General features: G+C 49.8%; 2 protein-coding genes across 13 annotated transcripts; both read left to right on the forward strand.

The window, feature by feature from the left end:
• Window positions 1–6281: 6281 nt before the first annotated feature.
• On the forward strand, window positions 6282–18200 carry PORCN (porcupine O-acyltransferase). Of its 9 annotated transcripts, none has more exons than XM_014343442.4 (15): window positions 6282–6430; window positions 7111–7283; window positions 8626–8818; window positions 9223–9266; window positions 9657–9838; window positions 9920–10050; window positions 10166–10183; window positions 11465–11479; window positions 11578–11703; window positions 11863–11963; window positions 13059–13135; window positions 13232–13295; window positions 13403–13488; window positions 14525–14635; window positions 17763–18200. In XM_014343442.4, the coding sequence occupies exons 2-15, from the start codon at window positions 7148–7150 to the stop codon at window positions 17862–17864; spliced, it is 1386 nt and encodes a 461-aa protein (XP_014198928.1). In that variant the 5' UTR covers window positions 6282–6430; window positions 7111–7147; the 3' UTR covers window positions 17865–18200. The 9 variants fall into 9 exon arrangements, with proteins under 9 accessions (XP_014198928.1, XP_014198930.1, XP_014198931.1 ...); XM_063601618.1 differs by having other exon boundaries at window positions 6291–6430; window positions 6751–7283; XM_014343444.3 differs by lacking the exon at window positions 11465–11479.
• Window positions 18201–18709: 509 nt separating this feature from the next.
• EBP (EBP cholestenol delta-isomerase) lies at window positions 18710–26087 on the forward strand. 4 transcript variants are annotated; one of them, XM_055106608.2, is made up of 7 exons: window positions 18710–19076; window positions 19188–19299; window positions 19592–19651; window positions 21071–21444; window positions 24360–24396; window positions 24526–24656; window positions 25605–26087. In XM_055106608.2, the coding sequence occupies exons 4-7, from the start codon at window positions 21144–21146 to the stop codon at window positions 25826–25828; spliced, it is 693 nt and encodes a 230-aa protein (XP_054962583.1). In that variant the 5' UTR covers window positions 18710–19076; window positions 19188–19299; window positions 19592–19651; window positions 21071–21143; the 3' UTR covers window positions 25829–26087. The 4 variants fall into 4 exon arrangements, with proteins under 4 accessions (XP_054962583.1, XP_034805422.1, XP_034805424.1 ...); XM_063601622.1 differs by lacking the exon at window positions 18710–19076 and having other exon boundaries at window positions 19195–19299; window positions 21126–21444; XM_034949531.2 differs by lacking the exons at window positions 18710–19076; window positions 19592–19651 and having other exon boundaries at window positions 19170–19299.

A 26087-nucleotide genomic window follows, 5' to 3' on the forward strand; every position in this document is an offset into this window, starting at 1 on the left:
TCACATCGCCATAGGAGCTGCTTATCCCATCTGAGCCTCAGTTGTAGCCTCTGTAAAATGGGCGGCACCTGTCTGGCTACAAGTGGTTTTAGAGACTAAGCATTTGGTTCTCTGTGAGATTCCAGATTTCCCAGAAAATCTGATGAAAGCTGAGAGCTCGCTCCCTAGGAACATGCTGAGAAAGAGACAAGCAGCCCCTGACATCCCAGAGCTGGCTTGGTACCCACGGCTAGACCTTAGTGCCCTCCTGTTGAACATGGACAATTTCACAAAACATCAGTATCAGACAAGGCCACTCTGACTGTGATGGATCGAGACAAAAACAAGATCAGTATGTCATCTTGTCTTAGCACAGACACATGAATACATTGTCCAAACCACAAAAATGATCAAGTATTCCCCGACTTGGCTATACAATGCACTTTTTTTTTTTTTTTGGGCCAATGACAACTTTAGCCTCCACTCTAGTTAGTCTGCCCTCCTTCTAGATAAAATTTATTGTGATATCCAATCATAGAATTAGCCCCACTTCCTATCCAGAGCAAAGCCCTGCTTCCTTAAACCATCCCCCAAATCACTGAACACAAGCCCCAATCCTATTATAAGTTCTAACTCCCTTTTACTGAGACACCCCATGGTTCCCCACAGTGTACACCCTCCCTTGTTGCAATGAGCAATAAACCCAACTTGTTCAACCACACACGTGTTCCTGGGGGGTTTTGGCTAGAGGACTTTGACAGCACTTACAGAGTTGGCTGTAAGCTCAAGGACTCTTTGGAACCCCATCTCTGCATGCCCCTAGTCCACAGACTCCTAATTAAGTGGCCTTGAGTCTAGAGCATCAGTAATACCATTAAACAGATGGAGAAACCGAGGTCTAGAGAGATTGACTTCTTCAAAGTCCCATTGTGAGCCAACAGCTGGGTAGGAACTGGAAACTGTGGCTGCTGGTCCCAAGGTGAGGTATGTCCAGCAGACATAGAACCCGTCCCCAAGCTCCCCTTGGCCACAACAGTGTTCTCCCTGCACAGGCCACAGAACTAACCGGCAAGATACGCACATGCGCATCTCTGAAGGATGGCTTCATTCTCTCCCTGTCCTGCCTTTCTCTCTGTAGAATGGGGCAGTGAGATCCCAGGTTGAGGGATAAAGGAATCCCCACACCGGGGCTACCCTCAAGGACGCTCACACACTGAGGTCTCAGCTTAAAGGAGCCTCATCTTCCCTGTCCAGCTGCTGTGTCCCAGAGTGTGCACCCTCACAGACCCTGTCACCAGTAGCACCTCATTCCCATCTCTCAATTTCCCTCTGCATTTGCCCAGGTCAGGCGAGCTACCTAGAACCCCCCTCCCTTCCTTTCTTGACCTTGAGTTCTCATAATTTTTCTTCGAGATCTAGCGTGGGGCCAGGCATGGTGGCTCACACTTGTAATCCCAGCACTTTGTGATGTGGCAGGATGGCTTGAGGCCAGGAGTTCAGGAACAGGCTGGGCAACATGGCAAGACCCCATCTCTAGAAAAGAATTTTTTTTTTTTTGAGACGGAGTATTGCAGTCTAGCTCTGTCACCCAGGCTGGAGTGCAGTGGTGATCTCAGCTCACTGCAACCTTTGCTTCCCAGATTCATGCGATTCTCCTGCCTCCACCTCCTGAGTAGCTGGGATTACAAGGCGCCCACCACCACACCTGGCTAATTTTTTTGTATTTTTAGTAGAGATGGGGTTTTACCATGTTGGCCAGGCTGGTCTCAAACTCCTGACCTCAGGTGATCCACCCACCTCAGCCTCCCAAAGTGCTGGGATTACAGGCGTGAGCCACTGTGCCCAGCCAGAAAAGAATTTTCTTTTTTTTTTTGAGACGGAGTCTTGCTGTGTCGCTCAGGCTGGAGTGCAGTGGCGCGATCTCAGCTTACTGCAAGCTTCGCCCCCTGGGTTCACGCCATTCTCCTGCCTCAGCCTCCCAAGTAGCTGGGACTACAGGTGTCCACCACCACGCCTAGCTAATTTTTTGTATTTTTAGTAGAGACGGGGTTTCACCATGTTAGCCAGGATGGTCTCGATCTCCTGACCTCATGATCCACCCACCTCAGCCCAAAGTGCTGGGATTACAGGCGTGAGCCACTGCGCCCGGCCCAGAAAAGAATTTTTAAAAGTCCCAGCTACTCAGGAGGCTGAGGCAGGAGGATCACTTGAGCCCAGGAGTTGTAGGCTGCAGTGAGTTATGATTGAGCCACTGCCCTCCAGCCTGGGCAACACAGTGAGACCCTAACAATCAATCAGTCAATCAACAAAATAAGAATCTGGCCGGGCACGGTGGCTCATGCCTGTAATCCCAGCACTTTGGGAGGCTGAGGCGGGTGGATCACCTCAGGTCAGGAGTTCGAGACCAGCCTGGCCAACGTGGCAAAGCCCGTCTCTACTAAAAATACAAAAATTAGCCAGGTGTGGTGGCGGGTGCCTGTAATCCCAGCTACTCGGGAGGCTGAGGCAGGAGAATCCACTGAACCCAGGAGGTGGAGGTTGCAGTGAGTGGAGATCACGCCACTGCGCTCCAGCCTAGGTGACAGAACGAGACTCCGTTTCAATAAATAAATAAATAAATATAAAAAATAAAATAAAATAAGAATCTTATGAGTCCCAGAGAGAGAGAGAGAGAGACAAAGCTCTTCCTCACAGTAAAATCCCAGGTATATGTGTAAAAGAAAAATCATTATTTGGCCACCATCAGAGTAGTTATTGCTTCAGGCAAGAATCACCAATGAATGCTAAAGTAGTGAGTAAAAGTTTGATTTAAAAAAAATTGCAGAGTTACAGTCTCAAAGTATCTCCCGAAAAGCTACTTATTAATTACAAAAGGGGATCATGCCTGTAATCCCAGCACTTTGGGAGGCCAATGCAGGAGGATTGCTTAAGCCCAGGAATCCGAGACCAGCCTGGGCAACATAGTGAGACTGTTTCTACAAAAAATTTAAAAATTAGCCGGGCATGGTGACTCACACCTGTAGTCCTTGAAGATTACATGAGCCCAGGAGTTCAAAGATGCAGTGAACCATGATTGCGTCAATGCCCTCAAGCTTGGGTAATAGGGCAAGACCCTGTCTCCAAAAAAAAAGAAAAAAAATTACAAAGGGAAAAATAGTAAATTTATACTGGTGAAAACTAGAAGACCACTTTAAGCAAAAGATCAATGCTAATACTAACAATTTCGAGACTAACTGAACCCTCCTGTCTCCTGATAACGCTGAGAACACAGCGTCACTTCTGTGGAATTCCTGCCAAAAATGCAGAATTCAAATCTAATCATGAGGAGACATCAGATAAACCCAAATTGAAGGACATTCTTCCAAAGAACTGGTCTGTGCTCTCCCAAAACATCAAGATCATGAAAGTTAAGTGAAGATGGAGACATTGTTCCACATTGGAGGAGACTAAAAAAACCTGATAACAGAATGTATCTTGTGACCCTATGATTCCCTTTTCCTATACAAGGACACTATTGACATGCCCACCAGGGTGGCTAGAACCAAAAAGTCAGATAACAAGTATTTGTGAGGATGTGGAGCAATGGAAACCTCATACTATGCTGGTAGCAATGTAAAAAAAGAAAAAAAAGTCCTTGCTCTTAGGATATTCATACTGAAGTGTTTAGTTAAAAGGGTGTCATATCTGCAACCACTAACAAATAATTCAGAAAAATCACTGTATATCATTCAGAAAAATTATATATATGTAAATTACATATGTATATACATGGGGAGAAAAAAACGGACAGAGACAGAGAGAGAGCAAATATGTTATCATTATAAGGCTTGGCATTTTTGTCAGTCCCATAAGTGAAAAATAGTATATCATTGTTTTTAATTTGCATCTCTTTAATTATGGAGAGGGTCATCTAAAACACCCCAGAAACCACAACCTAGAATGACCACAGACATTTATTGAGTGTCCACCCTCTACTAAGCTCCAGTGATAAAAATATGAAACACAACATCTGGTAGATGTAAAATGGTATTATATCTCACTGTTGTTTTAATTTTACATTTCCCTGAGCAGTAAAGAGATTGGGTTATCTTTTCATATATTATACATATTGACCATTTTAGGTTTCTTCTGCTGTGAATTACCTATTTGTACCCAATGTCTATTGCCAAGTGTATTGTTTGTCCTCTTCGGATTTGTAGATGTTCGTTATATATCCTAAAACCTAGATCCTACTTCTTTGTGACACAGGTCAAAAGCCTAGATGGAAACAATCAAGTCCGCAAAGCCCAGGAGCACATGTGGTAAGAATCTTCCAGTTTTAAATGCCAAGTCTTGCAATTGAGGGAAGTATTTCTGGTAGGTGCTGTGGGTCATTGTTGACTCAACTTGAGTGGGTTTGACAACTGAGAAAAAAATTAAAATGAAATTTAATTCATAAAATGTATGTCCTGTATTCTGCTGTTAAGGAAAAGAATTGATATTTGTGCATCTGGTCTAAGCTATTATTCCTTATATATACATATTCTTACCGTATTAAATGTTTTTTGTTTGTAATACATGAATACTAATTTATGAGCTAGAACTCCATTTAACTTCATGTTAAAATAGAGAGAAAATATACATTTCTCTTCAATTACCATTGGTGTTTCCCAGCAAAAACCTGCCAAGCCCACTCTTTTGTTTAACAGAAAAGGACAATGGAGACGGGTGAGTGAACATGACTTGCCCAGCTCCATACAGGCCATTGTTAATCTGATTAAAATCTGTTTCAGTTGGCTGCCCAGGTCAGGGTGGAGTCCAGTTTGACCTGGGCTTCCTTCTCCCTTCCACGTCACAGCTAAGCATGTAGTGCAGTAAGTGCCCAGTAAGTGCTCTTTTGGAAAAATAGGCCCTTCATCAGCCTAGGTACAAAGGGGAATGCCTAGAAACTGCAGCAGTAGGGTAGGTAGAAGGCGGGTGCTACATAAATCTTTAGTGTTGGTGCAGATAGAGGTGCGGATGGGGCCAGTGTAAGCGCTTTCTTTTTTATTTTATTTATTTATTTATTTAGAGAAGGAGTTTCGCTCTTGTTTATTTATTTATTTATTTTGGAGAAGGAGTTTTGCTCTTGTCACCCAGGCTGGAGTGCAATGGCGTGATCTCGGCTCACTGCAACCTCCGTCTCCTGGGCTCAAGTGATTCTCCTGCCTCAGCCTCCAGAGTAGCTGGAATTACAGGCGCCCAGCTAATTTTTTTGTATTTTTAGTAGAGACAGGGTTTCGCCATATTGGCCAGCCTGGTCTCAAACTCATGACCTCAGGTGATCCATCCGCCTCGGCCTCCCAAAGTGCTGGGTTACAGGTGTGAGCCACCACGCCCAGTCTTTATTTATTTATTTTGAGACGGAGTTTCGCTCTTGTAGCCCACAATGACGCGATCTTGGCTCACTGCAACCTCTGCCTCCTGATTCTCCTGCTTTAGCCTCCCGAGTAGCTGGGATTACAAGCGTGCGCCACCACGCCTGGCTAATTTTTGTATTTTTAGTAGAGACGGGGTTTCGCCATGTTGGCCAGGCTGGTCTCGAACTCCTGACCTCAAGCGATCCTCCTACCCTTGGCCTCCCGAAGTGCTGGGGTTATAGGCGTGAGCCACCGAGCCTGGCCCTTAAGAGCTTTATAAATGCCCCCCTTTTAAGTGTTCGGTACTAGCCTCCCTCTAGTTCACAGAGAACATTTACTAGTCGCTGGGGTCACCTTCGAATCAAAGAGTCTGCTGGGGAATTAAGCATGCAAATCACTTCTCAACGACGACACGCCAAGTGCTCACAGCTCGTCCCCAGGGGAAGCACAGGCGCCTAATTTGTGTTCCTAGGTGACACAGTCATTACTTATAAATGTTCCTGGCCGGTCCCAGGAGGTGGGAGGGTTGGGAGTTACTTCGGTTCTCTCAAAGGTTGGGGAAGGAGAGATCTCGGTTTGTTTTCCCATCCGTGAAACGGGGACACCACGGTATTTAGAGGACGTGCGCGGGTGACTATTTGGGGGTGCAGCGGCTTCCCTCCTCCCTCCCCCATCTTTCCCTTCTCACTTCCAAGGCTTGGAAATTTGGAGATTCGGAAGTTTGTTCTTGGATGGCCAGAAATCCTCCGGACGCAAACGGTCTGGGGCTGAAACCGCCACAGGCCGGAAAGGTGCGGGCGTGAACGTCCTGCGCGCCGACGTCCCCCCGCGCCGGTCTCCCCTCAATCCTCCTGCTCCCCTCCTCCGCGTCCCCGTCCCCGCCCCCCTCCTGCTCTCCCATTGGCCGAGCCGGCGGCCGGGCCGCCCCGGGATTTAAAGGGCCCGCTCGCCGCGCCGCTCTGGGAGCCGCTGCTGGTCCTGGCCTTGCGGCCTGCGGGGGAGGCTGCCCGGAGGAGGCAGCGGCGGCGGCAGCGCGTCCTCGGTCCCCAGGACCACGGCTTCTTTCCTGCCAGGTAGGTCGCCAGTAGTGCGCACGCGGCTCCCCAGCTCCCATCCCTGGGCCGGCCTCCCCAGGCGGATCTGTAGCGCGAGTGCTAGGACCCCCTCCCCATCACCTTTCCGACTCTCCCTCAGGCTATGTCTCCTACCACCACCTCCTTGCAGCCCCCGGACCTGGGCAGGACTTTGTTGGCGGCCTCTCGCCGGGTGGGGATGAGATGAGGGGCGCGGAGGATACAGGACACCCCCCCTCCCCGCGCCGCCGCATCCATACAAGGAGAGATGCACACGGCCCCCAAGTGTCACAGAATCCCCCTCTCTGCCCTCCACTCAGAGCGACTCTACCTTGGAAACCAGGGATTCCCCTTCCCGTCGCCCGCCCCATTTGATATATGGGCCTGAAATGTATGCCATTCCATCACCATCGGACTGGACTGTTCACAGCACTGGAGAGACAGAGGTCCTTCATTCACTCCAGGTCACAGGCTGTGCGTGTGCATGCCGAACACCCACATGCACACAGTTGGTGGCTCAGTCTGATGTACCTGACTTCTCACGCCTTCCCCCAGTCCTCCAGTACCGTGCCTCTACATGGGCTGGGCAGCCCCAAACTGAAATGTGAGTGCCAGAGTGCATCCTTTAAGCGAGGTCTGCCCCACGGACACCCGCTCCCTCTGTGTCCCTGCTTTGACAGATCTATCCATCTGGCCATCCATCCGTGGGGGTCTGCAATGGCCACCTTTAGCCGCCAGGAATTTTTCCAGCAGCTACTACAAGGCTGTCTCCTGCCTACTGCCCAGCAGGGCCTTGACCAGATCTGGCTGCTCCTTGCCATCTGCCTCGCCTGCCGCCTCCTCTGGAGGCTCGGTAAGTGCCTGCCATACCGTGTGCCACCATGCCAGGCCATATCAGACCTCCCACATTCATCCATATCGAGCCACACCTTACCCTGTCACATCCTGCCAGGCCCTAGCATGTCCAAGCTGGACCCCAACATGTTCAGCCCCACCACATCCCACCAGGCCAAACCCCATTCCACCATACCACATCCTACTATGCCAGCCACCCCATGCCATGCCACACCGAGCCACATCCTGCCATGCCAAGCCATGCCCTTCAGTATTCCTGAGTTCTGGGATTCCAGAAAGCTGAGATTCTTGGATCTTGGGATTCTGAAATGTCTACATCCCAAGGTTATAAGACATTGGCATGCTGATGTCACAGGGTTATGGAATCCCAAAGTACCATGATTACAGCGTTTGGAGATTCTGACAATTTGAAATTCTCACATTCTAGACTTCTAAAATGTTGGCGTTGTGGATTTCTATAATCAGGGCATGATGCGATTTCTGGATTCTAGGATTCTGAAATGTTTCCACAGTCATAGCAGGCCTGTATCTTAATGAAAGATTCCAAGTCCCCAAGATTCCTATAGGAGGCGGAGATTTCTGGAAATCTGAGATCCGAAGGTTCTACACTTTCTTTTTTCTTTCTTTCTTTTTTAATTTTAAATGGATGTTCTATTTTTTCCCAGGTTTATTATTTTGAAATTTTTCAAAGCTACTGAAATGTTGAAAAAATAGTACAGTGAGCACCCACGTATGCATCACCAGATTCTCTAACTGTCAACATCTTGCCATGTTAGCTGGCTCTATCTGTCTATCTATCTATCTATCTGTATATCTATCCATCTATCTATCTATCTATCCATCTATCTATCTATCTATCATCTTCCTGAATTGCCTGAATAACCTGCTGACATCATGACACTGTACCCCACATCCTTCAGTGTGTGGCCCCTGAGAACAAGGACATCATCTCCCACAACCACATCCTCCACCATCACCCCACAAGACATTGAATCTGGATACAATAATGTTATCCTATATAAATTGATATTTGAATTTCTTCCAAGGTCCCCCAAATGCCCTTTATAGATGTTTCTTTTCTTTAAACCCAGGCCCTGCCACCCTCTCCAGCTCCCCAACACCTGCTTTGGGCCCCTCCAATCCCACTACATTCCAGCCTGAAGGCCTTTGCCCTGGCTACGCCCTCTACCCAGGTCATCCTCCCCTTCCTACTAGCCCACCAACCTTCTCTTTCTTGTTCTCCCTCTCTCCCTCCCTCCCTTCCTCCCTTCCTCCCACTCCCTCTCTTTCTCTCTCTTTCTCGTTCTCTCTCTCCCTTTCTTTCTCCCTTTCACCCAAAGGGTTGCCATCCTACCTGAAGCATGCAAGCACCGTGGCAGGCGGGTTCTTCAGCCTCTACCACTTCTTCCAGCTGCACATGGTTTGGGTCGTGCTGCTCAGCCTCCTGTGCTACCTCGTGCTGTTCCTCTGCCGACATTCCTCCCATCGAGGCGTCTTCCTATCCGTCACCATCCTCATCTACTTACTCATGGGGTATGAGTATGCATCCTTATCCGCACACTGTTGGCTGAAGCGCATGGGTGGGTCCCCAGGCCCCAGATGAAGTTGTCCAAGACAGGGAGGGTGGTGAGATTCCCCGGAGAAAGAAGGGAGTCTGGGAGAATCATTTGCCTATGAGGAGACACAGAACAGGTAGGACGTGGAGTGTCCCTGGAGAAGGGAATCTGGGAGATTTGTCCTTTCACAGGACTGTAAGGGACAGGTTGGGCATGGGCTCCCCCTGGAGGAGGGAGCCTGGGAGAATTTTTCCGCCATGAGACTGTTGTAGGACAGGAGGAGGCAGAACCCTCTGGGCACCTTGGACCCCCTTCCCCTGTCCCCCGTGGTCTCAGAGGCCATGAGTGTCATGGGACCAAGACCAGCACCTTTTTCCTCAGTGAGATGCACATGGTAGACACCGTGACATGGCACAAGATGCGAGGTAGGTAGCCCTGCCCCTCTCACCTGCCCAACCCCCCTGCCCCACTCCTCGTCTCCTAACTGCCCCCACCCTGTGCCTTTCCTCCCCGGCTTTTCTCCCTCACCTGCCCACCCCACTGGACGTGCAGACCTCACATTACTCTCGGGTCCGTGTCTCTTTCCACCGTGCATTTTCCCGAAGTCTGTCTGTCTCGTGTCATGTATGTGCCTGACTCTCCGGAGTAAGGGCATCTATCTGTCCTGGGCTTCCTTGCCCACCTGCCTATCTGTCCCATGCCCACCTATCCATCCTTGTGCCCGCTTTTCCTCCCACATCTCACCTGGTGCACCTCCTCCTTGCCATGCTGATCTGCTCTCTGCCCATCCACTTGACCATGGGCACCACACATAGGGGCACAGATGATTGTGGCCATGAAGGCAGTGTCTCTGGGCTTCGACCTGGACCGGGGCGAGGTGGGTACGGTGCCCTCGCCAGTGGAGTTCATGGGCTACCTCTACTTCGTGGGCACCATCGTCTTCGGGCCCTGGATATCCTTCCACAGCTACCTACAAGCTGTCCAAGGCCGCCCACTGGTGAGGTCCTGAGTGGATGGGTGGGCAGGGACTGTGGGAGCCACCCTGGGGCAGCACTCATGGAGTGCTTGATCCCTACAGAGCTGCCGATGGCTGCAGAAGGTGGCCCGGAGCCTGGCACTGGCCCTGCTGTGCCTTGTGCTGTCCACTTGCGTGGGCCCCTACCTCTTCCCGTACTTCATCCCCCTCGACGGTGACCGCCTCCTTCGCAAGTGAGCACAGCCTTCGAGGCCCCTGCCCAGCAATGAGGGGGTTGGGTAGGGACCCGCGGTTTCCCCAGTTCTGAGCCTGTCTCTTAATGCTTCTTTCTGTCTTCTGTTACTACAGCAAGAAACGCAAAGCCAGGTAAATGAGGGCAGGTGTGAGGGCACGTGGAGTGGGGCTGACATGAGTGGGGGCAGAGCCCATGACCAATGGGTTCTGTGTGTCCAAGTGTGTCTGACCGTCAACTCCATGACTAGACAGAGACTGTGGTTGGCTGGCTGGCTGACGAAGCTTGGCTCTGTGACTCTGTTTGACTGACACTCCAACACATACTGTCTCTGGCTGTCCATCTGTTCAGCTGTCTCGCTGTTAGAAGCAAGTCATATTAACTGTCATGGAGAGTGACAAGTATGTGTTGGTTAGGTGACTTTAACCTGTCAGTGACTCTGTCTAGGGATATGTATGATGTATGTTTGTCTATTGGCCACTGACCCCCGAATGTAAGCCTGTGAGTGGCTGTCTGGCTGTGCCATCATCAGTGATAGGGTATGTGGCTGTCATTGGATAAGATAAATCTGTGTTCAAGATTCTGACTTTTTGTAGCTTTGGCCAGGAATGGGTCTGACTGTGGCATGTCATATGCCTGTCTGTGGAGTTCATGGACTACCTCTGCCTGTGTGTCTGCCTTCCCTGATGGCTTGGTGTTGTCTAGCTGAGGGGTTGTACCCGACTCTGGTCTGTGCCTGTCTGCAGGACTGACTGCCTCTAGTTTGACTATAGGGTTTGATCTGGCTCTTTGGTTGTATGGCCCCTCCCCTACTCCCTGGCTGCTGATTAGGTCTAATGCCGAATGCCGAATGAGTCTCCAAAAGGTCAAGTGACTTGACCAGTGTCACCCAGCTAAGCAGCCAGGCATGAATCCCAGGCCTAACTTCAGAACCTATGCTTTTTCCAACGCAGGATGCTGCCTGTTTTTGACCATGTCTGATTACAACTAGTAGGGGGGGTGTGTGTGTGCACAGCAGGGTGTTTGATGGTCTCTGCGCCCAGCTCAGGGATTTTTGGCTGTCCTGTAGTCGCTGAGTCAGGTTAGAGCATTGCAAGGCTGGGAGTCTGATAAGATTTGTGTCTGGCTGTTAGAGGGTGCAGGTCTGTGAAGTCGGGCCTCTGATGGTGGCTAGCTTTGGCCGTCTGGCCACATGAGCCTGCAGGGCCATGCCATATTATAGGACAGCTCATGCATCCATTTGAGCCACATAAGACTAACTGCCTGAGGGTGGATGTCTGTGTGTGACTATCATAGTTCACCTTTTTTGCGGCTACATTTCGTCTGTCTTGTCTGAACAATTCAGACCAGCCTCCAGGGCCTCTCTGACTCTCTTCTTTCTTCTCTGCTGCCTTCCTGACCCCTGGGGGCCCTAGGGGCACCATGGTAAGGTGAGTCTACAGAGCGGGGCCCAGGATGCTGACATGTGGTGGGGTATCATGTTGGGACCTGAATGTGATGCCTCTCACCCCTGCCCCTTTCTCCCCAGGTGGCTGCGAGCCTACGAGAGTGCTGTCTCCTTCCACTTCAGCAACTATTTTGTGGGCTTTCTTTCCGAGGCCACGGCCACGTTGGCGGGGGCTGGCTTTACCGAGGAGAAGGATCACCTGGAATGGTGGGGGGGCTTGGGGACCCCCTCTCCCACAGGGTGCTGCCTAGAGGAGCTGCAGGGAGGAGGGCGGGTGCTCCCAGGGGAGGGAACGGCCAAGACAGAAGTGTGGCAGTCAGATGAGTTGAGATCCCAAATGGATTTGCATATCTCTTCTGCCCACAGGGACCTGACGGTGTCCAAGCCACTGAATGTGGAGCTGCCTCGGTCAATGGTGGAAGTTGTCACAAGCTGGAACCTGCCCATGTCTTATTGGCTAAATAACTGTGAGTCACCAAGTCACCACTCCAGCTGTGTTTGGTAATCCAGGCCCTTTCATACATTCATACAACATTTACTGAGCACCTTCTGTGTGCTAGGCACCCAAAATCCCTACCCTTGTCGAGCTGCAGTTCTCCTGGGGGGGCAGATGATAAATACGAGAAAAAAAAATACATAATAGCTCAGGTGTTGATAAGTGCTATGGTTAAAAAAAAAAATTTTTTTTTTAAAGCAGGTAAAGGTGATCCAGGAGTGCTGGCAGGAGATAGGAGTGGGGAGGGGAGGGTATTGCAATTGTAAAAAAATTAGCCAGGGCAAGTCTCCCTGAGGAGGTGACATTGGAGCAAAGATGCAAAGCAGGTGAGGGAGCAGGGAGTGCAGATATATGGGGGAGGAGTGTAACAGATGCGGGGACAGCAGGTGCAAAGGTCCTGAGGCGGGAACTTGCCTGGTGTGTGGGGAACAGCAAGAAGGCCAGCAGGGCAGGAGCAGAGTGAGCCAGGGTCCAGTGGCAGGCGGTGAGGTCAGGGAAGGCCCGGAGGGCCTCATGGGCCATGGAGAGGACTTTGGCTTTTTCTCTGAGAGAGATGAGAGCCACGGCAGGGCTCTGAGCAGAGGAGGGCCCTGGGCTGACTCGGGTTGCAGCAGGATCCCTCTGGCTGCTGTGAGGACAGACTGAGGAGAGGGATCGAGGATGCAGCAGTGAGGAGGCCGCTGCCATCATCCAGGCCAGTGATGGTGGTGGTGGCAGTGGATGTGGAGAGGAGAGCTCAGATTCTGGCATATTCTGAAGGTGGAACTCACACAATTTGCTGAATTTGGATGTGGGAGTTTGGGGAGGGCAAATCAAGGGTAATTCCCAGGTTTTTGCCCTGAGGAACTGGAAACGTGGAGTTGACATTGACTGAACTCGATGAGACTGGGAGGAGCAGGCTGGGAAGATCGGGAGCTGGGCTTTGGGCATGTGAAGTTTGAGGCCATCTAAGGACTTTATCCTGGGGGCTCCAACAGGTTGTGGGTATTCTCATCCTGCTGATGGCCCTCCAGGAGGGGCTGGGGGACTCTCAGGAGAATTTTATCCCACATCTCTTCCCCTCCAGATGTTTTCAAGAATGCTCTCCGCCTGGGGACCTTCTCGGCTGTGCTGGTCACCTATGCAGCCAGCGCCCTCCTACATGTGAGCAGGGTGGAGCAGGATCAGGGTGGAAGCTGGGTGGGGGCGGGTGGCAGGGCCTCTTCCTCACTCATTTCATTGTCATCTGCACTCCCCCAGGGCTTCAGTTTCCACCTGGCTGCGGTCCTGCTGTCCCTGGCTTTTATCACTTACGTGGAGCATGGTGAGTGCAGGGCCCAGCCCAGCCGTTGGATAGAAGGTTGGTGGGGGGGCTGGAGACAGCCTCCCCTGAGGCTAACCTGACCCCCTTACCTCTCCCCACCACCCCAGTCCTCCGGAAGCGCCTGGCTCGGATCCTCAGTGCCTGTGTCTTGTCAAAGCGGTGCCCGCCAGACTGTTTGCACCAGCATCGCTTGGTGAGGGTTCAGCCTGGGCAACCTTGTGCCCAACACTCCCTGTCAAAAATGTTCCTTCTATCTCTATCTTGTATGTGTCTCAGGGTGCCCACCTTCTTCTTTTGGTGCCTGAGCCATCCCCATAACCTCTCCTCTATTCGCTGGCATCCGTTTCCCTAACAGGCATTTATCAAGCATCTGCTGTATACACACCTGGCATTCGTTTCCCCCAGTGAACATCCGTTGAGTGCCTGTTGGTGCTGTAGGTGCTGGAGACACGGTGAATGAAACAGACTGAAGTCCCAGCCCTATGGGACAAACATTTTAACCGGGCAGACAGTAGATAAAAAATGAGTCAGTAAAGTCTAATAATAGTGTGTCAGATTGCAAGTAGTGCTAAGGAGAAAATGTGTAGGGCAAAGGGGACGGGAAGTATGGGGGTGATTTCCGTTTGAAATAGGGAAGTCAGAGAAGCCTCCCTGGTGAGGTGATGTTTGAGGCCTTTAACTGAAGGAGGTGAGAGAGGGAAACGTCCCAGGCAGAGAGACACCCAGTGGAAAGGCCCTGAGGTAGGAGAGGGCCTGGAATCTTTGAGGAATAGCAAGGCAGCCAGGGTGGCTTGAGCAGAGGTAGGGTGAGGAGGGGAGATGGGTGGGAGGCATGGGCCCTCTAGATCATGGTGGGGATTTGGTTTTGTTGTGTGTTTTTCATTCTGTTTGCAATAAGAAGTACAGACAACTTCATATTTGTCTCCCACCCGACTCCCGTTCATTACTATAAAGCCCTGACTCAAAGCCCTGCCACTCTTCCTCCTCTGCCTGGAGACTCGCACCTCCTCCAACCCAGGATGCCCTCACTGTGAACAGTACCCTCATCTTGGATGCCTCTGCATAGGAGGCTCCCTGAACCATCTCTTCCCTATCTCAGGGGGTACCCTGGGCATCCTCAGTCCTGGAACCCACTGTGCCCTGTGTGTCCCCTGGGCTCCCCCGTGCAGGAGGAGGTGGGACACAGTGAGTAGGTCCAGTTGCCAAGTATATCCATCTGTCCCCCACAGGGCCTGGGGGTGCGAGCCTTAAACTTGCTCTTTGGAGCTCTGGCCATCTTCCACCTGGCCTACCTGGGCTCCCTGTTTGATGTCGATGTGGACGACACCACAGAGGAGCAGGTGAGGTGGGGCCCTGGGCTGTGTGGTTAACCAAGGGTGGCGCTATCTGGCGGGGGGAAACCATGAGGACAAAGGCTGGGAAGCTGAGGCCTGAGCTCCTCAGACTGTGCTGCTTCGCCTGGGCAGCCAGTGCTCCTCGGTCCTTTCCCATAGTCCCTCTGCTTGAGTCACACTGTTAGGTCTTTTATTTGGGTGAAGTGTGCAAAATATGTTTATTTATTTTACTTATAAAATAACTTTTAGGCTGGGCATGCTGGCTCCCGCCTACAATCCCAGCACTTTGGGAGGCCAAGGTGGGCAGATCACTTGAGGTCAGGAGTTCAAGACCAGCCTGGCCAACCTGGCGAAACCCCGTCTCTACCAAAAATATAAAAAATTAGCCAGGCGTGATAGCATGCGCCTGTAATTCCAGCTACTCGGGAGGCTAAGGCAGGAGAATCACTTGAACCCAGGAGGTGGAGGTCACAGTGAGCCCATGCCACTGCACTCCAGCCTGGGCAACAGAGCGAGACTCTCTCAAAAAAAAAAAAATCATTTTATAGAGATGGAGTGGAAAATCCAGGTTTTACTTGTGTTAATTATTTCACTTCATTATTGTTTAGGTAGAATTTGCAAGACTTCTTAATTTTTTTTTTTTTTTTGAGACAAGGTCTGTCACCCAGGCTAAAGTGCAGTGGTGTGATCACGGCCCACTGCAGCCTCACATTCCTGGGCTCAAGCCATCCTTCTGCCTCAACCTCCTGAGTAGCTGGGACTACAGCTGCATGACACTAAGCCCGGCTAATGTTTTTTTAATTTTTTTTGTAGAGACAGGGTCTCCCTATGTTGCCCAGGCTGGTCTTGAACTCCTAGGCTCAAGCAATCCCCTTGCCTCAACCTCCTAAAGTGCTAGGATAACAGGCATGAGCACCCTGTTTTATTTAATTTATATATATATATATATATATATATATATATATATATATATATATATATATTTTTTTTTTTTTTTTACACGGAGTCTTGGTCTTGTTGCCCAGGCTGGAGTGCAATGGTGCGATCTCAGCTCACTGCAACCTCCGCCTCCTGGTTTCAAGCAATTCTCCTGCCTCAGCCTCCTGAGTAGCTGGGATTACAGGCATGCACCACCATGCTGGGCTAATTTTTGTACTTTTAGTAGAGATGGGATTTCGTCATGTTGGCCAGGCTGGTCTTGAACTCCTGGCCTCAGGTGATCCACCCGCCTCAGCCTCCCAAAGTGTTGGGATTACAGGCGTGAGCCACCACGCCCGGCCAAAAAAATATATATTTTATTTTACTTAGGTTGAGTGTACAAACCCTGGATTCTGCACTTTAAAATTTTGCGTTAAAATGTATGCACTATTTTTGTTCATGTTGAGTATGCAAATACCAGATTTTACTCCTTTTTAAATTAAGAACAATTTAAAAATAACATTTATTCATATGGCTCTTGCAGAATCCAGGTTTTTGCTTCTCTTTTAGTTAGGTTTCAGTCAAAAACAAAACTTTGTGTTTTTTGATATTAAAAAGTTTTTAATTCAGGTTAAGCGTGCAAAATCTGGGATTTGCTTTTTTTTTTTTTTTTTCTTGAGACACGGTCTCACTCTGTTACCCAGGCTGAAGTGCAGTGGCACAATCATAGCTCACTGCAGCCTCAAACTCCCAGGCTCGAGCAGTCCACCCACCTCAGCCTCCCAAGTAGCTGGGACTAGAGATGCATGCCACCACACCTGGCTTTTTGCTTCTTTTTAAATAAAGTTTTTGTTTTGTTTTCATTAAAATATTTTTAAATAGTGAATGCCTATCATGTGCTTCAAAAACCAAACAGTATTCAAGATATTCAGAGAAAAGATTTGCTCCCACCCTCTGCCCCCTACCCTCTTACAGGTTACATGGTGAGACGGGGTTTCACCATGTTAGCCAGGCTGGTCTCAAACTCCTGACCTCAGGTAATCCACTCACCTCAGCCTCCCAAAGTGCTGAGATTGCAGGCGTGAGCCACCGCACTGAGCCCACTTTTATCCTTTTATTAAAATATCTTTCCAAAATTTAAGCATATCAAATATAAAAATATATTTTAATTCTACCCCCTTGCCAGTTTTTACCCTAAAGATAACACATGAATGATACTGTTCTGCAATTTTTGAAAATCTTCCACATCAGGATATAGTGTCCTCATTCATTTTTTCCACTATGAGGAAGTGACACAGTTTATTTTTTCTCTTATTTGTGGACATCAGGTAATTTCTAGTCCTTTCCTATTGCAAGTGATGCTGCAGCAGGAACTCTGTACCCAAGTGGATCCACACAGGTGTGGACAGATCTGTAGGATCTGTTGATAGTCTCAATGGAGTAGTACTTTTGTGCTCTCCCACCAGCAATGCCTGAACGTGCCTGCTGCCCCACCAGTACAGAGTGCCTCTCAGACTTCCTGGATATGTTTGCCACTTCAGTAAAGAGGAAGATGGCCGGGCGGGGTGGCTCATGCCTGTAATCCCAGCACTTTGGGACGCCCAGGCAGGCAGATCACTTGAGGTCAGGAGTTCGAGACCAGCCTGACCAACATGGTGAAACCCCATCTCTACTAAAAGTACAAAAATTAGCTGGGCATGGTGGTGCAGCATCTGTAATCCCAGCTACTCAGGAGGCTGAGGCAGGATAATCTCTTGAACCTGGGAGGTAGAGGTTGCAGTGAGCTCAGATCGTGCCACTGCACTCGAGCCTGGGTGACAGAATGAGAGCCTGTCTCAAAAAGAAAATAAATAAAATGAGGAAGATTATTAATGAGGCTGAGCATCTTTTCATATGTTTAAGAGCCATTTGTTTTTCCTTTACTGGAATGACCTATTCACCTTCTCTGGCAATTTTTCTTTCCAAAAAATTAATTTTTAGGAGCTCTTTATATATTAGGGAGATAACAGGTCAGAGAATGGGATCACTTTGTTTTTAAAATGATTTTTAAAGAAGAAGACAAAAACTATATCTGGTCACCTTTCATATGTACCTAGGCCCTTCTGCGGGGCCTCGCCTAGAGCAGTCACAGAAATGTCCTTGGGCAAAGGATGGGTTTTCCTAAGAACTTCTTTGTCCTTGCTAAGTGGGACCATCACCTCTTTCTCTCCCACAGGGCTACGGCATGGCATACACCGTCCACAAGTGGTCAGAGCTCAGCTGGGCCAGTCACTGGGTCACTTTTGGATGCTGGATCTTCTACCGTCTCATAGGCTGACGCACATCTGTGGACCCTCATAACCCTCTTAAGACCCCTCTCAGGGTGCCACTGATGGGGGATGAGGGAAGGCCCTCTCTCTACTCCTTGACCCCCTCCATCCTTGACCCCCAACACCTCAACACACACACACACACACACACACACACAAAATCACACCATTTTCATGCCTGTCAATCCCCACCCCACCACAAGGCAGGAAGGGGGTGGTGCCTGCTGGGGCCTAGAGGGGGATGCTTGGGGAAACAGAGAGGGGGAGATCCAGGGCCTCCCCGCCTTCCTTCTTCCTTTTTATATACAATTTGTTATTGTCAAATAAAAGTAGGAAATATTCAATAGGCTTCTTCTTCACTGCTCAGAGGGGAATAGGAATGAGTGAGGAAGGGAGCACAGCATGGATAAAGGTTTGGAAGCTGGAAACCATGAAGAGAGAGCAGACTGTGATTGGTTCATGGTTAGTTTATGATTGATTAGATGATGAGCCTGAAGATGGCAGGATCCTGGTCCTGCTTGGTTTGATCAGGGCAGGGACAGATTGCACAGTTGGATGTGGGGGAGGCCTGATTGGCTGGAAAACTGAAGGATCCCCATTCTGATTGGTTGCTCTGAGTGGGACACAGAGGAGAGAAAGCAAGAGAGATGAAGGGTTGGTGCCTATTTATCCTTAGGACTGAGGGTTGTGGGTTCTAATTGGATGGGAGGTCTGGGATGGGTCTGGATTCTGATTGATTGCTCCATCTGGGGGCCCACTGGTGGTTAGGCGTTTGATTGGCTTTTTAGAACTGGCATATGGAGATTGAGGGTCTTCATGCCAATTGGTCAGTAGGACTGAGAGACCTGGGTTCTAACTAGTTCTTCTGACTTGAGGTCGGGAGAAGAGAGAATGACCGCTGCTATTAGGACTGAGGAGTTCTGAGCACTGAAGAGCTGGGGAGGGGGTGGTTGCAGTGTATAGCGTGTGATCTGCTTGTAACAGTTTCGTTGCATTATACTAAGGGTTACTCTACCTAGAAAAGGGCGGAGGTGAAAGGATGCAACGCAACGCTAATTTCACCAGCGGAAGAAGCGGGTACAGACCTTAATGAGTCCCCGTTTTGATCGACTGATAAGGGAATGGGGAAATTGAAGCCAGGACTCGATGCAGATTGGCTACGGATCCAAAACGCCCACTAAGCTTGGCCCGTCCCAGTCTCCACCCCAAACCTGACTCAGGTGAAAATGGCGCCACGCGCGGGGGCGGGGCCAGAGGTACAAAGAGAGTGCCTATTGGTTGGGAGCGGCACGGGCCGCCTTCTTCGCTTCACCATTGGCTCGCTCCGTAAGGCAAGAGAACCCACTGGGGGATGAGCCCGAACTAGGGATGTGACAGAGCGCGAGACCCAGCCTAGAGAGATCCCGGAGCCAGCGTGGGAGGCCGCTGCCGTCGCGCGCCTTGGTGAGTGCCCTCCACCCGGCCCCCTGCTCCCTCCCCCAGCTCTCCCCGGCTACGCGGCCAGCCCTCGGCGTGCCAGCGCGAGACCCTTTGCCACCCGCCCCCCGCCCCGCCACCGCCCTTTTGCGCCTGCGCGAGACCCCCAGCTACCGCACGGTTGTCCAGAGGACAGAAGATCCGCCTTCTCATTGGGCAGCGGGACTGGAGGGTTCTGGTTCGGATTGACCGGCTTTGTGTTCCGTTCTAGCGCTGCACGCCAGACACCGGCCTTTCAATATCCGTCTCTTCCCTGCAGGTTGACGGCGTTGCACGCTCTCGCGGGGAGGCTCTGGCTTTCCAAACGCTGGCACCGAGGGTTGTAGTTCTGATTCGTTTTCTTTCCTCTGTCCCCCAGTTGCAGTTTTCAGGACTACGTAGGGGAGGGAATAGCTTTTTGTTGAACGGTTTAAGACGCTGACCTGTGCAACCGGACCACGCCTGGTTCCTGTGTCTCTTACCAAACCGTGACCCCGGAGCACAGGACTGGGTTTGGTGGTCGTGAGCAGTTTGTGACCCTTGAAGGAAGACACCAGGCCTGGTCCTGTATCTCCCTCGCCAGACTGTGACCAGGGAGGGCTGGGATCAGACTTTGACCCCCGAGGGCTGAGACCGGGACTGTTTCTACCACATCATAATATGGTTTCTAAAGGGCTGGAACAAGCTTTCAGTCTTTCTGTGGCCTTGTGTTTCAGTCACGTTCTTTTTCTTTTCTTTTTTATTTTATTTTGAGACAGAGTCTCGCTCTGTTGCCCAGGCTGGAGTACAGTGGCATGACCCCGGCTCACTGCAGCCTCTGCCTCCCAGGTTCAAGCGATTCTCCTGCCTCAGCCTCCTGAGTAGCTGTAACTACAGGCGCACGCCACCACACCTGGCTAATTTTTGTATTTTTAGTAGAGACGGGGTTTTGCCATGTTGGCCGGGCTGGTCTTGAACTCCTGAGCTCAAGTGGTCCACTCGTCTTGGCCTCCCAAAGTGCTGGGATTACAGGCGTGAGCCACCGCGCCCGGCCTTCTTTTTTAGAGGCAGAGTCTCAGACTGGAGGGCAGTGATGTGGTCACTGCTCACTTCAGCCTTGAAGTCCTGGGCTCAAAGCGATCCTCCTGCCTCAGCCTACCTACTAGCTGGGACTACAGGCCTTTGTCACCACACCCGACTGATTTTCTTATTTTTTTAGAGACAGAGTTTCGCTGTGTTGCCCAGGCCGGACTTGAATTCCTGGCCTCAGGTGCTGCTCCTGCATCAGCCTCCCAAAGCACTGGAATTACCTGCCACGGTGCCTGGCCTTTAGTCATGGTCTTAAAACAGAATGTAGGCCGGGCGCAGTGGCTCACGCCTGTAATCCCAGCACTTTGGGAGGCTGAGGCGGGCGGATCGTGAGGTCAGGAGATCAAGACCATCCTGGCTAACACGGTGAAACCCCGTCTCTACTAAAAATACAAAAAATTAGCCGGGCGTGGTGGCGGGCGCCTGTAGTCCCAGCTACTCGGGAGGCTGAGGCAGGAGAATCGTTTGAACCCGGAAGGCAGAGGTTGCAGTGAGCCGAGGTCGCACCACTCCACTCCAGCCTGGGTGACAGAGCAAGACTCCGTCTGAAAAAAAAAAAAAAACGGAATGTAATTAGAAGTGTTACAGTCCTGTCTGTTAACTGGTAAATTCGGTCCATTTACATTTCTCATGATAATAAACTATTTGAATTTGATTTTATTATCTCATTCTGTACTTTCTATTTGTCCAGGTTTTTCTGTTCCTTTTTTTTTTTTTTTTTTAACTTCCTGCCTATACACACGCAGCCATCAACCCACAAAGACATGACTACCAACGCGGGCCCCTTGCACCCATACTGGCCTCAGCACCTAAGACTGGACAACTTTGTACCTAATGACCGCCCCACCTGGCATATACTGGCTGGCCTCTTCTCTGTCACAGGGGTCTTAGTCGTGACCACATGGCTGTTGTCAGGTCGTGCTGCGGTTGTCCCATTGGGGATTTGGCGGCGACTGTCCCTGTGCTGGTTTGCAGTGTGTGGGTTCATTCACCTGGTGATCGAGGGCTGGTTCGTTCTCTACTACGAAGACCTGCTTGGAGACCAAGCCTTCTTATCTCAACTCTGTGAGTCCTGATTTCTTTCATATGCTGTGGGATGGGATTTGCTGGGCAGGGATTGGCTTGCATGTTTACCTATCCACCTATTCTTCTTCCATTGATTTATTTTAAATTTTTATTTAATCTTTTAAAAAATTTATTATAGGCCGGGCGCAGTGGCTCACGTTTGTAATCCCAGCACTTTGGGAGGCCGAGGCAGGTGCATCACTTGAGGTCAGGAATTTGAGACCAGCCTGGTCAACATGGCAAAACCCCATCTCTACTAAAAATACAAAAATTAGCCAGGCGTGGTGGCTCACGCCTGTAATCCCAGCACTTTGGGAGGCCGAGGCAGGCAGATCACGAGGTCGGGAGTTCAAGACCAGCCAGGCCAAGATGATGAAACCCCATCTCTACTAAAAATACAAAAATTAGCCGGGTGTGGTGGCACACGCCTGTAATCCCAGCTACTTGGGAGGCTGAGGCAGGAGAATTGCTTGAACCTGGGAGGCGGAGGTTGCAGTGAGCCAAGACCATGCCATTGCACTCCAGCCTGGGCAACAGAGTGAGACTTCGTCTCAAAAAAAAAATTATTATGTATTGTTATTATTATTCTTTTTGGTTTTTGCCCTTCTCCAAAACTGGTAGATAACTTATTTTTGAGACAAGGTCTTGCTCTGTTGCCCAGGCTGGAGTGCAGTGGCATGATGATTGCTCACTGCAACCTCCAACTCCTGGGTTCAAGCGATCGTCTTGCCTCAGCCTCCCCAGTAGCTGGGACTATACTATAGGTGCACACCTTTATGCCTTGCTAATATTTTCACTTTTTTGTAGAGACAAGGTCTTGCTATGTTGCTCAGGCTGTTCTTTAACTCCTGGGCTCAAGCAATCCTTCCACCTCAGCCTCCCAAAATTCTGGGATGACAGGTGCGCACCACCGTACCCAGCCTTATTTAACTTTTTTGTTGCATGTATATTCACGTGGGTCAAAAAACCATTTAAAGAGATTTGCCGTGAAAATCTGCTTTCTATCCACTAAGTTTCCTCAAACGCTGTTAGGCACTGTTGATAGTTGTTTATGTTTCTTTTCAGTTTATTTACACACGTAAGTCTCAATTTGCTCAATTGTAAAAGGAGGATAATAGTAATAACCAACTATATGTAAGATACTTAGAACAGTGTTTGGCAAACAGTGGTTGCCATGTAACTGTTCACTATTATTATCATTATTTGCACTTTTTCCTTTTTACACAAATGGTAATATGCTATATATACTTCTAATCTTTTCTCTTTTTCTTTCCTTCCTTACAAGAAAACCAAAGAAGCCATTTTCTTTTTTGAGACGGGGTCTCGCTCTGTCACCCAGGCTAGAGTGCAGTGGCATGATTATAGCTCACTGCAACCTTGAACTCCTGGGCAATCAAGCAATCCTCCTGCCTCAGCCTCCCTAGTAGCTGGCATTATAGGCATGTGCCACCCCACCAAGTTATTTTTTTTTTTAACAACTTTTTTTTTTAAGAGATGGCGTCTTGCTTTGTTGCCCAGGCTGTTCTCCAACTCCTGGCTTCAAGTGATCTGCCCACCTCAGCCTCCCAAAGTGCTAGGATTACAAGCATGAGCCACCGCACCCAGCTGCTTTTTTTTAATGAGGTCACTCCTCATGATTTCATAAAGAGCTTTCGAAGCATGGACATTGTACAGTTACTTGACTTGTGTAGTATTGATGGGCATTTTCCCTCAATCTTCTGCCATTATAAACAAGGCCGGGCAGAGTGGCTCATGCCTGTAATCCCAGCACTTTGTGAGGCGAAGGCGGGCAGATCACCTGAGGTCAGGAGTTTGAGACCAGTCTGGCCAACATAGTGAAACCCCGTCTCTACTAAAAGTCTAAAAATTAGCTGGGCGTGGTGGCAGGCGCCTGTAATCCCAGCTACTCAGGAGGCTGAGGCAGGAGAATCTCTGGGACCCGGGAGGCGGAGGTTGTGGTGAGGTGAGCTGAGATTGCGCCACTGCACACTCCAGCCTGAGCGATAAGAGCAAGGCTCCATCTCAAAAAAAAAAAAAAACATTACAGGCATGAGCCATTGTGCCCGGCTGGTCAGATGTTTCTTAAATTTTAGTCATTCCAGTAGATGTGAGTGATATCTCATTATGGTTTTAATTTGCTTTTCCTTAGTGACTAATGGAAGTTTGAACATCTTTCATATACTTATTGGCCATTTAGAAATCCTCTTTGTGAAGAACCTATTCAAGTCTTCTGCCTATTTTATATTGGATGATCTTTTTCTTTCTTTCTTTTTTTTTTTTTTTTTTTGAGACAGGGTCTTACCCTGTTGTCCAGGCTGAGCACTGTGGTGCTATCATAGCTCACTGCAGCCTCAACCTCCTGGGCTCAAGACATCCTCCCACTGCAGCCTGGGACGGTAGGCACGTGCCACCACGTCCAGCTAATTTTTGTATGTTTTATAGAGTTGGGGGTCTCACTATATTGTTCAGACTGGTCTTGAACTCCTTTATGCAAGCCATCATCCCACCTCAGCCTCCCAAAGTGTTGGGATTACAGGCATGAGCCATCGTGCCCGGCGGTCTTTTTCTTTCTGATTCTCTGCTCACTCTTGTATTCACTCATCTGTTCACCTACATTCTCTCTCTCTCATTGGCTACTTCACTCACTCCATCATCTACACCTGCTTCCTTTTATACCACACACACTTCTTGAGTACCAATCACAGCCACACTGTTTTGTGTCAGGCTTTACACATATTACCTTGTTTTAGAGAAATAAACCACTAGAATCCAAACAGTTACCCCATTTCACGGATGAGGAAGCAGACGCATAGGAAGGTTATGAAGTCTGTCTTCTTGCAGGGACCCCCAGCTCTCACAAGTGTGTGTTCCTTTCACTGCCTTTATTCTTCATATCTCTCTCTTCTTTTCTTCAGGGAAAGAGTATGCCAAGGGAGACAGCCGATACATCCTGTAAGTGTTTGCCTCTGTCAATGGAGACTGGCATTGGTTTTCGGGGGGTGGTGAGTTGGGGAGCATTAATGGGCTAACCTGTAGGAAGAGCACACCGATACCAGTGTCCCCTCATGCTTTCTCCTGCAGGGGTGACAACTTCACAGTGTGCATGGAAACCATCACAGCTTGCCTGTGGGGACCACTCAGCCTGTGGGTGGTGATCGCCTTTCTCCGCCAGCATCCCCTCCGCTTCATTCTACAGCTTGTGGTCTCTGTGGGTAAGGAAAGGGCACTAGAGGGGCACTGGGCACTAGAGGGGTTGATGGGGGATCCACAGACACAGATGTATCCCTGTGGGTGGGATCTCTCAACGGTGCCCTTCCAGGGGTAAGTCAGACTGAATGACAAACCCCCTGAGGCTCTGGAAAGGTTGTGCCCTTCTCTGAGCCTGCACTCTCAAGTGGGGAGGGTTCATTTTTCTTCCTCCTCCTCCTTCTCCATCACAAAGTCTCCTGTGAAGGTTACATGAGGTGGCCCAGGGTGGCAAGAAGCCCCTGGAACCTCCAGGATCAGGGCTCTGAGATCCCTTCATGTAAGATTCTGTCATATTTTTTTTAAAACAGGGTCTGGCTCTGTCACCCAGGCCAGAGTGCTATGGTGTGATCTCGGCTCACTGCAACCTCCACCTCCCAGGCTCAAGTGATCTTCCTGCCTCAGTCTCCTGAGTAGCTGGGACTACAGGCATGTGCCACCGTGCCTGGCTAACTTTTGTATTTTTAGTAGAGATGGGGTTTCGCCATGTTGCCCAGGCTGGTCTCAAGCTCCTGAGCTCAAACAATCCTCCTGGCTTGGCCTCCCGAAGTACTGGGATTACAGGTGTGAGCCACTGTGCCCGGCCTCAGTCATCTTGTGTTATTAAATTGTTAGCTTTCTTTAGTTCTAGCGATATGAGTTATCTTTAGTCCCAGAATCCTAAGCTGTCTTGGATTTGAGGATTTTGAACTTCCTTAAATCTGAAGGTGTGAGCTCTCCTGAGTTCTGAAATTCTCAGCTCTCTGGTGTCTGGAATCTCACTTTTCTGATTTCTCAGATTTTCAGCTCTGTGATTTCAGAATACTTAGCTCTGAGACCGTGAATGATGACTTGGAAAGTGCTTTGGAATAGAGAATTGGGGAAAGTGTCCCCTTCCTCACTGGGGCTTCTCCTTCCCCTCCTGCCACCCACAGGCCAGATCTATGGGGATGTGCTCTACTTCCTGACAGAGCACCGCGACGGATTCCGGCACGGAGAGCTGGGCCACCCTCTCTACTTCTGGTTTTACTTTGTCTTCATGAATGCCCTGTGGCTGGTGCTGCCTGGAGTCCTTGTGCTTGATGCTGTGAAGCACCTCACTCATGCCCAGAGCACGCTGGATGCCAAGGCCACAAAAGCCAAGAGCAAGAAGAACTGAGGAGTGGTGGACCAGGCTCGAACACTGGCCGAGGAGGAGCTCTCTGCCTGCCAGAAGAGTCTAGTCCTGCTCCCACAGTTTGGAGGGACAAAGCTAATTGATCTGTCACACTCAGGCTCATGGGCAGGCACAAGAAGGGGAATAAAGGGGCTGTGTGAAGGCACTGCTGGGAGCCATTAGAACACAGATACAAGAGAAGCCAGGAGGTCTGTGATGGTGACGATTTTTAAAATCAGGAAATAAAAGATCTTGACTCTAA

The sequence above is a fragment of the Pan paniscus genome, chromosome X (assembly GCF_029289425.2).
Source record: "Pan paniscus chromosome X, NHGRI_mPanPan1-v2.0_pri, whole genome shotgun sequence".
NCBI lineage: Eukaryota > Metazoa > Chordata > Mammalia > Primates > Hominidae > Pan > Pan paniscus.